The following is a 12107-nucleotide window of genomic DNA, read 5'->3' as shown; positions in this document are numbered from 1 at the left end:
TTTTTTTATATTTTATTGATTTCTTACAGAGAGGAAGGGAGAGAGATAGAAAGTCAGAAACATCGATGAGAGAGAAACATCCATCAGCCGCCTCCTGCACATCTCCCACTGGGGATGTGCCCGCAACCCAGGTACATGCCCTTGACCGGAATCGAACCCGGGACCCCTCAGTCCGCAGGCCGAAGCTCCATCCACTGAGCCAAACCGGTTTTGGCCAGTTTGTCCATTTTAATAAATATTTGGTTATTTCTAACAAAGCTGGTGCTAATATTTCTGTATAATTTCTCCTATGTATATAAGTGTTATTTACCTTTGTCAAAAATTCAGTGCATAGTCTTGGTTTTTGAGTAGATGAATGTTTAAATTTACCGACATTAGCAAATTGTTATCTAAATGGAATATACCACGGGGGCCGGTGTGGGTCAGTGCTTGGCCATCATCTCGTGCAGTGCAGTGTTGTAGATTTGATTACCGGTAGGGATATTTGCCAAGTTGTGGGCTAGATCCACAGAAGTGGGCGTGCAGGAGGTCACTGGCCAATATGGCACTCTTCCATCAATGTTTCTCTCTCTCCCTTCTGTCTCTAAAAATTAATAAACTATTCTTTAAAAATAGAAAATAAACTTTAACTGATTGCAGTTTTTTACATTTTTCAGCCGTGTCTTGGGGTTTCACATCCTAGAGAATAGTTTGTTCAGTCAATCATAATTGATTTAAACTTTTTTTCCCCAGACATTTGTTGTGCTGCTTCACTGTTTGATTGTATTTCTTTCTAGGAATTTAGGGTGAGCCTTTTCTCAGAAGTGTGCTTGTTGAGTCTGTATCTTTGTTAAAACATCGTATCATATGTTCTGCCTAATGTGCTATGAGTTTTGGCAATTTTCTATAACAATAGGATTGTGGAACAACAAAGATGGATGTTGGCATTTCACTCATTTTGTGCATTTTTACTATAAAAAATAAACTTTTTTGTATTGGGATGATATGTTTTAATATTTTTTCCTTAAGAGATATTTTAATAATTAAAAAAAAAAAGATATTTGAATTGCCCTAGCTGGTTTGGCTCAGTGAACCGAGCATCAGCCTTCGGACTGAAAGGTCCAGGATGAGCTTCTAGTCAAGTGCAGGTGCCCAGGTTGCAGGCTCAATCCGTGTGGGGACTGCAGCAGGCAGCCAATCAATCATTCTCTCATCATTGATGTTTCTCTCTCTCTACCTCTCCCTTCCTCTCTGAAATCAATAAAAATATATTTTAAAATAGTTTAATTTATTTTACTAAATTGATAAATATATTTAATTGATTTTTAAAATAGTTTTGTTGATTTCATAGACCAGTGGTCGGCAAACTGCGGCTTGCGAGCCACATGTGGCTCTTTGGCCCCTTGAGTGTGGCTCTTCCACAATATAGCATATGTGGGCGCGCACGTACAGTGCAATTGAGACTTCTTGGCCCATGCACAGAAGTAGGTTTTTGGCCTGGGCGAGTCTATTTTGAGGAAGTACTGTTGCTATTTGGCTCTGTTGAATAATGAGTTTGCCGACCATTGTACATAGACCAAAGGAGGTGGAGAGAGAGAGAGAAACAATGATAGCCAGGCGAGGGGGCTCAGTCGACCTATGAACCAGGAGATCACAGTTCCATTTTCCCTCAGGGCACATGCATGAGCCCCTGCTAGATCACCAGGTGGGACTTGCAGGAGGCAGCTTATCACTAATTCTCTTTAATTGTTGATGTTTCTGTCTGACTCCCTTCCTCTGTGAAATCAATTGAAAATTAAAGAAAATTGAGTCCATTATCTTACAAAAGAAAAGAAACATCAAAGATGAGAGGGGATCATTGGTCACTGCTTCCTCCACACCCTACTGGGGATGGAGCCTGCAATCCGGGCATGTGCTCTGACAGGGACTCTAACCAAGGACCCTTTGTGCACAGGTGGAAGCTCAAGCACTGGCTCATACCAGCTGGGTGATTCATTACTTTTTAAATGCTATGCCCTGTGCAATGAACATTTTTAATTTTAACCTGCAGTGTTAACATTCTCCATTGCTTTCAGAACACCTGTCATCTGATCCTGCACTAAGCCCTTGCTTTGTCCTCTTCTGCAATTTCCTTGTTTCCTGTCATAGAGGTGCTTGCGTTGGAACATTTCTCTCCGGAAGGCCAGAGGGCATCTGGTTGGGCAGGGTGTTTAAAGAGTCCCAAAGCCAATGCAGCAGGAAATAAGTGAGCGGTGATCAGACACCCTTTGCCCTGGATCAGGCATCCTAGATTTGAATTTCAGGTTCTCTATTATCACTGGGACTTACAATGCCATAACCCCTTCTGCTGGCCTAAGTCAGTTTCCTCCTGTGAAAAACAAGTACGAGGTATGTCCCCATGCCAGAGCTATTGCAGAAGGTCGGGGTGTCCACTTGTGTAACGCAGCTGTGCCTGCAGCCTGCCTTGGCTCCAGCAACTCCATTCACTCCCTGCAGAGACCTTCCCAGGCAGGCACTTCTCACTCCCCCGATGCCCGCAAGCACCTTTGTCTTCGGGTGCATTTTAGTGAGAAATGGGACCTATAAGAAGCCGCTGACTCTGCTGCTGGGAGTCAAGTGCTGTGTTACTCAGGTCTCATTGTGGTGGGCCCATATCAAATTGCTGAAAAAGTTCAGTGTCAGAGAAATGAAGTCAGCTCCCCAAGTTTACACCACAGACAAGTGTCAGATTCAAGGGGCTGGATTTTAACTATTTTCTCCAGCGTCAGACACAGTCTCTACCTCTGATGTGCAGCCCTCCCTGGAGCAGGTACAGTCTGAGGACCAGGGTGGCTCAGCTGCAGCTCCTGTTTCCATGGTTGCAGTTATGCTTTTCCTCCCATTCCCTTTACATCTCAGAGCACTTACCCTTGGCCTTCTAGTGTTCAGGGGAACGCCATCATTTCTCAGCTGCACTGGTTTCTGCAGGGGAACCTGCTTTCAGAGTGAGCTGCTGTTTGTCTGCCTCCCCTCTGATCCCAGCACAGACTATGACCCTCAGGAGACCTCGGTAATTAGGGCTGGGTCTCTGCACTTTTGCCCACGTGTTGGGTGTCATGCTGCCATTCTATTTACTGGGGTGAATTTCATGCTTCAGTTTGACCCTTCAGTATGACACTCACCCTTCAGGATAGGATACGATTTAACATGAATTTTGCGACCTAATATTCGGAAGTGATGCTGGAGTCCTACATGACCCTGGTATCATTGGACGGGTGCTCACGTCTTATTCCTGCATAGGACCCACTGCCATGTGATTCTGTGCTATATATCCCTACTGGCTGAGACAATGCCTCTCCACATGCTTTCCCTGCAGCCCAGTCATGTTGTGGACTCCCGTCCTCTTTCCCAGTCTCCTGTGTTTGCACCATTGGTCCTTGGATTGGAACAGAGTCCTTTTGAGTACAAGCCCTCACCACAGTGCACATTACACTGGGCTACAACGGAGGTCCTTACTGTAATTTTCCTGACCATCTAGGCTGACTCGGCACACACATTTTTTGATTGTAGGTTAAGTTGGTTTTTCAGATGATGGTGTTTGCCATTTCAGTATGTTACTCTTTTTTGAGTCATTTCCATATACTAATCATGTCAAGCTCAAAGGCTAACATGAGCCATATAAATAAGGTTTAAGTTTATGTGAGCTGCAAAAAAAACAAAACTTGATTTTTCATAGAAATGTAGGTTTACCTAACCGGTTTGGCTCAGTGGATAGAGCGTCAGCTGGGGACTCAAGGGTCCCAGGTTCTATTCCAGTCAAGGGCATGTACCTTGGTTGCGGGCACATCCCCAGTAGGGAGTGTGCAGGAGACAGCTGATCGATGTTTCTCTATCATTGATGTTTCTAACTCTCTATCCCTCTCCCTTCCTCTCTGTAAAAAAGTCAATAAAATATATTAAAAAAAAAAAGAAATGTAGGTTTATTTCGATAGGTTGAATACAAAGGGCTGATATAAATGAGTGATCATTAATGAATATTGGTTGTGGGCCCCCTGGAGCCTTGGGGCCCCACCTTTGACATGCTTGATGTATACAGTAGGTACACATGTTAATAAGTTTTTGATTGTTTCCCCCTCTTAATCTGTGTTATAGCCATTTAATTTTTAATTTATTTTATTTTTAAAAGAATATATTTTTTATTGATCTCAGAGAGGCAGGGAGAGTGAGAGAAAGACGGAAACATCAATGATGGCAGAGAATCATTTCTGGGCTACCTCCTGTGTGCCCCACACTGGGGATCAAGCCCGCAACCCGGGTATGTGCCCCTAACTGGAATTGAACCAGGAACCCTTCAGTCCACAGGCAGACATTCTATCCACTAAGCCAAATCAGCTAAGGCTAACCATTTAATTTGTAGACTAACCAAAGAACCTACAAAAGAAGGGAAAATTATTTTGCTTCAACAATGTCATTTCCCTCATCTTCTTTTACAATCACTCCCGTAACTCCACGAAATAAAGGAATACTGTTAAATTTGGGGCGGTGATACAGCCTCTGAAAGAATTCACAACTAAAAGCAATGCAGAGAGGAAGTTTATTTTACTTTCCAAGAGAGGAAAAGGTCAAGTACAGTGGGGCCTTGACTTATGAATTTAATTCATTCCGTGACGGAGTTCATAACTCAGATTACTCGTATGTCAAATCACTATGACGTTCGCTGCACCAACTAGCGGTGGGGTATCCTAAGCTGGCTCATAATCCGAATTTAGCTCGCAACTCAAAAAATCATCTAATAGCAGGCTCGTATGTCGAAAAACTCGTTAGTCGGGACACTCGTAAGTCAAGGCCCCACTGTATTGCTAGTCAATTCAGGGCAGGGAAGAAATGGTGGCTTCTGCTTTTCAGCTGCCTGTTACTAAGGGACAGAGAATGGAGGGGCCTTGGGCTGAGCTGAAGTTGTGTAGATATGAGGGGCTGTCCTTAAAAGTTACAGTTTGTTTGGTTTCCAGGAGACAGTCTGGCAGATGTTCTAGGGAGGTGTCTTATCAGTTTCTTTCCCAGCCTATAAAATATGACCAGAGAAAAAGTTATGAAGAGTTCAAATGAGGCTTGTTTGAAGGGGTGAAGGGGAGGAAACTTTCTACTAACTGGAGACTCCTTGGTGTGAGTTATCCCTGAGGTGTAACAACAAACAGCAGGAAGGAAGGGTATGTAAGGATTTAGCCTTAAAAGTAGCTTATCTTTTTCTGCAGTTTGAACAGAGGAGCTCTTTGAATTAGAGGAGCCAGTAATTTGGGGGTTTAATTAGCAAGTGCTTCTCATAAATTGTAGAAGGTCACAGAAAAAAAAACACACAGAAAGACCTTCTTCTTGTCCTTACAAATACCTCGACGACTTTTAGAACCTAAGGCTTTATTGACCTGAAGAGGGAATACTTCTAGGAGACCAAATAAAGGGTCACCAGCAGAACCGGGGGCATTGTGTTCAGGAGGATGTCAGCAATGGGTCCCAAAGGAAATACACCACTCTGTGATTTCTCTTCTGACCCCATAGGTTTTATCACCACAATATGGACAAAAGTGATGGTATAGTAAACATAGCAAGCTCAGGTAGCCTGGCATCACATGGTAAATCCTACAAACTCAGGCCAAAAGTAACCACCTATGATGGTTTTAAGTTAAAACTTTTTAAGGAAAAGTAAGTCACAGGGGTTGTTATCCCCTAGCCTCAGTTTTTTTGTTGTTGTTGTTTTTTGTTTTGGTTTTGTTTTGTTTCTTTCCAAAGGTCAATCTTTAGCTTATTGAGTGTGTCTATTGTCTTTTTGCATCTAGAACACGTATCTTTGGATTTTCAGGGAAATTTCCTTTTTTACAGACTCCTAAGGGCACAATCTCCAAACACAGAAGACCTCAGGTCCGCAATTATTATTGTTGTTGTGTCAAATATTAAGTGTTAACTGTTGAAGAACATTTTAAATTTTTTTTTTTAGTTCTTATTTAATCCTAGAGATTTCCCTCCTCATTCCCCCCACTCTAATTTATCACCAGTGAATTTCATGTAACTACCTCATGTCTTTTCCTTTGAATCTAATGTATAAAAAAGGTGCAAAACTGCCGGTCTTCTGAGCGTTATATAACCTATTCTTATTTTGCTTCCTGGCAGATATTGCCAACTTGGGTCAAAGAAACTTAGAAAAAGTCTCCACAGGTTTGGACATTTTCTTACAACAACACCAAAAGAAATTGACTCATGTGAAGCAGAAGGTTACATGGAGGGGTGTCAGCATTTCCAGGGACTGAAGTGACTGAAGACAGATTTATAAACACAAATGTAGAGCAGACCCAGAACCCAGCAAGCTAGAGCTTTCCCCTTGCTTTCAGAGAACAGAAAAAAAATGCTCAAGGCTCAGGTGACTTTGTTTTTATTGTGTGCATGCATGTGTTTTTACTATTTTTATTATTATTTTTTGGGGAGGCCCCGCTGGGATCCAAAACCAGGAGCATGCATGTGTTTTTAATCCTCACCTGAGGACATTACTTTTTACCCTCCCTACTGTCCCTCTAAGATTCTGCAGTAATTTCCATGCTTCCATGTCTCTGAGTCCACTCCATCAGTTTTTTGTTCATTAGATTCCAAATGTGAGTTTGATCAAGTGATACTGTCTTTCTCTGACTGACTTATTTCACTTAGCATGATGCTCTCCAGGTCCCTCCATACTGTGTGAAATGGTAAAGATTCTTCTTTTTTATTGCTGCATGGTATTCCATGCTGTAAATATACCACAGTTTTTTATCCACTCATCTACTGATGGGTACCTAGGCAGTTTCCAGACCTTTCCTATTGTAGATTGTACTGCTATGAACAGAGGGGTGCATACTTTCTATCTGATTGTTTCAGGTTTCTTAGGATATATTTCTAGAAGTAGCATCACTGGATCAAATGGCAGTTCCATACTAAATTTTTCTTCAAAAACTCCCAACTGATGTCCATAATGGCTGTAGCAGTTTGCATTCCCACCAGCAGTGATCTGGGTTCCCTTTTTTCCACCTCCTCCCCAGCACTTGTGGTTTGTTTATTTGCTGATGGCAGCCATTCTGACAGTGGTGAGGTGATACCTAATTGTTGCTTTAATTTACATTTCTATGACAAACAGTCATTTTGAGCATTTTTTCACATCTCTTGGACATCTTATCCACACTGCAGCCCAGGCAGAGCTGACACTTCTGGTGGCATCAGAAGCAGATGCTCTTAAGTACGAGTGTCTGTTTTGTGACATTAACTTTGTATAATGGATTCAATGGAGGCAGGTTAGAATGTTGTAATGTACCCCACGAATCATAGAAGGATGTCTCATGAAGTCGAATTAAAGAGTCACATTTATTGCAATCCAGGACTATGAGGGGCCATTCCCCAAATCTCATAGTAATAAGATGGTCGCCAAACCAGACTTATATAGGCAAAGATCACAAAGATATTGATTACATCCCAGGGTTTGGAATGAGGAACCTGATTTGCAAAAAGCAGTTTACAGAAGCAGAAGCAGCATGTTATCTAAATTACAGTTTTGGGTCTCTGGATCACTGAATTGACAGAAAAACATTATCTAGAGCCCTTGGGTCTGGAATGAGGAACCTGGTCAGACTTAAGCATGTTATCTAAATTACAGTTTTGGGGTCTCTGGAATACTGAGTCAACAGGGACAGTTAACTGGAGCCCTCTGAGCCTGGGGTAATCGTGCTGTCCTTCCCAGGTAATGGAAAACGTGCTTTCTAAGACCAGTATGATCACAACCCATGTGATAGTCACATTGCAATCAATAGGTATTTAATTGAATGGGATAATTTATATAATTCAGAAAATCAAAATAACGTAAAAGCAAATTAAGTACAGAAGCCAAACAGCAGGGTTAAAGTTAAACTATAGTTTCTACCTGCCATGATGGCTACCATACTTCAAGATCAAGTTAGAAACTTCAGTAACCTCCCCCAGCTACATATGGCCTGAAGGAGACACATGCCAAAAGTCATGAATGAACAAACAATTCCTGCCATTCAGAAAGAGCAGGTCCTGTAAGAAAGATATGCGACACCAGCCACCCAGGTTCTTGAGAAAGAAACTTGCGCCAGACATCACCTCCACTGAAGGCGCTAGAGGATCCTTAGTGTACTTTGTGTGTTCTTGGGCTATTTGCTCATGAACCAGCCCGTTAGTCAATTGAGACATGCCAGATCCTGACCTTGGAGCGGAGAAACTACATTACCCAGAAGGCCACGCATGGACTTCACCAGGCTGAGCCAATGGGGACACAGGGAAGGCATTTCCGTTTGGCCGCTTCTGTACAGCGGGACCCGTAGTCCTCCGGGCGGGGTATTGTCTTCTGAAGTTTTTGTCTCAGGCGGTGAGGTTTTCCTGGGCGCACAGTCCAGTGGAGGAGGCCGGAGGGTGGTGCTCCCGGCCTCACAGCCCGTGGTCGGAGCCTCCAGTGGTGCTCACAGCTCACACGTGGGATTGAAGCTCGGAGTTGCCACCCGGACCCACGCCAGGGCCGGGACAGGGACCGCCATTCCTGCAGCGGCTTCTACTCCCGCCGCTTTCGCCCCGCTCAGCCCACAGAGGGCAATGGCGGCGCCCCCGCTGAGGAGACGGGCTGAGGTGAGTTCCTGTCTCCCGGGACCCCCACCGCCTCCTTACGCTGAAGTGGACAAACCCGGGTGAGGACGATTGTCACGTCCTGCAGCTCAGTCCCGCGTGGAGGACCGTGAGGAAGGCGGAGGGGAGAGAGGAGTGTGGTGGCTTCTGAGGACACAGCAAGTGCAGGGCAGAGAGGACGGGGGTGACTGGCATCTGCAGGTCCCTGAGGATGTGGCTGTGAGTATTGACGGAAAGATCAGAGGCTGCAGGGAGGACGGCACAGACTCATTCGGGGCTTTCCCGGCTGTGGGTCCATCAGGGGGCTGGGGTGGTCGTGGATCCGGCTGGACTACCAGCTCTCTACACGCCATATGCCAAGTTCATGGGTGAGTCCAGCGAGATCCAGTGGCATTGGAGCAGGAAGGGGGCAGAGCTGAGGGAGTGAACCTGGGGACTGAACATGGGAAGGGGATGAACATTACCCAGTGGTGTGCACATCTGGAGGAAGTGTCAGCTGATGGTCCCGGACCTGGTGTGGGGACTTAAAGGTGAAGAACAAACTCACCCTTGGCTTTGTCTTGGCGGCAGGATCTAGGAGACTGCAGTGGTGTTGCTTGGCAGGAAGGCTGGGGCCCTGCAGGCATCGCCCAGACCTTCAATGGCATTGCCCTCTCCCCTCCCGACCCCAATCCTTCCCACCCAACCCAGCTGGTCTGCTGAGGGCCATCACAGTGAGTAATGGGACTGTGATGAGAGAGCAGCCTGCACTGGCATTAGGGCCTGTTGTCTACAGTAACCCGGTGCCCTGGAGGAGGTTGAGGGGGGGAAGGTGTGTAAGGAGTAGGATTACTGGTTCTCAGAAAGGCAGCTTTGGTTTTAATTGTCTCCATTCTGACAGGTTAGCGTGACCTTTGAGGACATTGCCCTGTACTTCTCCAGGGAGGAATGGAGCCTCCTTGATGAGGGTCAGAGACAGCTGTACCTGAATGTGATGCTGGAGAACTTTGAACTTCTGTCCTCGCTGGGTAAGACCCTCACTCTCACCAGTGACTTGGACTTGGCTTTGCAATTTCCCAGGGCCCAGCCCCCAGTGTGTCCTCTGTCCTCCCATGTAGACTGTGGTACTGATTGATTTTCCAGTTTTCTGGGTAGTTGCTGTCCTGGGGAGGGTTGGTCTGTTGCCCTGCTCCCTTCTGTTTCTGAAGCTCCAACACTCCCCGCTGCACTGAATTCACAGGGAAGGGCTTGTGGTTGGTAGTGTTGCAGGAAGCTTAAAGGATTCCACCTTGATTAGTGAGGAAAGCATTTTCTATACAGTGGTGCCTTGACTTACGAGTTTAATTCAACTTCTTCCGTGACGGAGCTCGTAACTCAAATTACTCGTATGTCAAATCAATTTTCACCATTACAATGAATTGAAATGCCATTAGTCCATTCCGGACACCCAAAAAACACTGCAATTGTTTTGTTAAATGTTTTTAAATAAGAAAAATGTATTTGAAAATAACGAATATTGTATAAAAACACAGTACTGAACAATAGAATGTAGTGCAATAAACTTGTTTTATTAAGTTTAATGTACAACATTTACCTTGGAGATCAAACGACTTAAAGATGCTGATGGAGTTGGAGGAGAAAGGCTGAACTGAATAACTGAATCTTATTTGCAGACTTTTTGCCCTTTTCGCCACGCTTTCATCACTTTCATCTACAGGAGTTTTTGATAAAAACCTGTCCAATGAGATCTGTTTCATCCTCCCTTTCAGAAGATTTCTGAAATGAGTTAGGCAAGTGTCATTATGTAACTCCATCGCACGCCCAGTTGCAATTTTTTCTGGGTGTTTCTTTTGAATAAAGTCTGAAAGTTTCTCCCACATTCGCAACATTTCCTTTATCTCACCATGTCTGACAATGGAGTGAATTCTGGTCCTCTTTTTAAAATTTTTGAACCAGCCTCAACTGGCTTCAAACGGCTCGCCCGATGCCTCGTCCATTGAAGTGCCTGGGGTCTGCTGCAGCAAATCAGCGTATATAGCTCATGCCTTCTCGCAGATTATCGCCTTCGTCACGGTATCTCCTGCGAGCTGCTTCTCCGTTAAGCACACCATTAGCAGCTTCTCCATATTTTCATGGATAAATGTCTGCTGTTTAGAAATTATTTTAACGCCCTTGGCTGACGTTATAGTCTGTATCGACTCCTTCTGCTTCAGTATGGTGCAGATCGTAGACGTGCTACGCTCGTACTGCTTCACCAAGTCAATTACACACACACCTTGGTCATGTTTTTTGATAATTTCTTTCTTTCTTTCTTTCTTTCTTTCTTTCTTCCTTTCTTTCTTTCTTTCTTTTTTAAATATATTTTATTGATTTTTTACAGAGAGAAAGGGAGAGAGATAGAGAGTTAGAAACATCGATGAGAGAGAAACATCTATCAGCTGCCTCCTGCACATCTCCTACTGGGGATGTGCCCGCAACCCTGGTACATGCCCTTGACCGGAATCGAACCTGGGACCCTTCAGTCCGCAGGCTGACGCTCTATCCACTGAGCCAAACCGGTTTTGGCGATAATTTCTTTCTTTAATTCAATGCACATCATCCGCTTCTTCTTCTCAGCACTGTCCTTCGCACTTACTTTCTTCAGATCCATGGTTGAAAAAACGAAGTTTTGCAAAATAACTGCAAGCACAAATGCGAGCACAACACTGATGCTTCAACTGAGAGCTAACTGCTTAAAGTGATGAGTAAGACACCTGATGCCGGGCTGATGTTGTAGCGTTCACTGTGACGTTCATGTGCCAACTAGCGGTGGGGTATCTGAAGCTGGCTCGTAACCCGAATTTGAGCTCGCAACTCAAAGCAAAAAATCGGCCGAGAGAAGGCTCGTATCTCGAAAAACTCGTTAGTCGGGACACTCGTAAGTCAAAGCACCACTGTATTCCTATTGGTCATGTGTATATATTTTTGAAAAACTCTCTACATCCTTATCCTGTTTATTAACTATATTTTTTTTAATAGAGTACTTTGGATACCTTGTATATTTTATATATTAATTGCTTATGACATACAGGAACACATATTTTTGTTTATTTATTTATTTATTTATTTAAATATATTTTACTGATTTTTTACAGAGAGGAAGGGAGAGAGATAGTTAGAAACATCGATGAGAGAGAAACATCGATCAGCTGCCTCCTGCACATCTCCTACTGGGGATATGCCCGCAACCCAGGTACATGCCCTTGACCGGAATCGAACCTGGGACCTTTCAGTCCGCAAGCCGACGCTCTATCCACTGAGCCAAACTGGTTTCGGCGAGGAACACATATTTTTGCATGTGCTTAATAGTGCTTTGCAGATATTACTCCCGCACACCCGCTTTTCTGCAAAGTCCATGTTTTTGGCAACCCTGCATTCAGCAGGTCTAGTGCCACCATGTTTCTAGCAAGCTCAGATGCTTGTTACTAGTGCTTAGCAAATAAATATTGTAAATGAAGTTATAAAGACTTTGCTTTTGAGAC

At 44.2% G+C, this 12107-nt stretch overlaps 1 protein-coding gene across 3 annotated transcripts in view; it reads left to right on the top strand.

The window, feature by feature from the left end:
* LOC132216086 (zinc finger protein 883-like) overlaps window positions 1-12107 on the top strand; it is a 681654-nt gene that overhangs the window by 20073 nt on the left and 649474 nt on the right. For 2 of the 3 annotated variants that reach the window (XM_059665165.1, XM_059665159.1), the window contains exons 2-3: window positions 6222-8610; window positions 9488-9614. In XM_059665165.1, the coding sequence (XP_059521148.1) occupies window positions 8233-8610; window positions 9488-9614 (505 nt within the window). In that variant the 5' untranslated portion in view covers window positions 6222-8232. The remainder of the gene's footprint in view (window positions 1-6221; window positions 8611-9487; window positions 9615-12107) is intronic. The other variant, XM_059665166.1, reaches the window with a different exon arrangement.

Source organism: Myotis daubentonii, chromosome 15 (assembly GCF_963259705.1).
Source record: "Myotis daubentonii chromosome 15, mMyoDau2.1, whole genome shotgun sequence".
Lineage (NCBI taxonomy): Eukaryota > Metazoa > Chordata > Mammalia > Chiroptera > Vespertilionidae > Myotis > Myotis daubentonii.
Note: the sequence above shows the minus strand (reverse complement) of the source record. Positions and strands in the feature narration are given on the sequence as shown.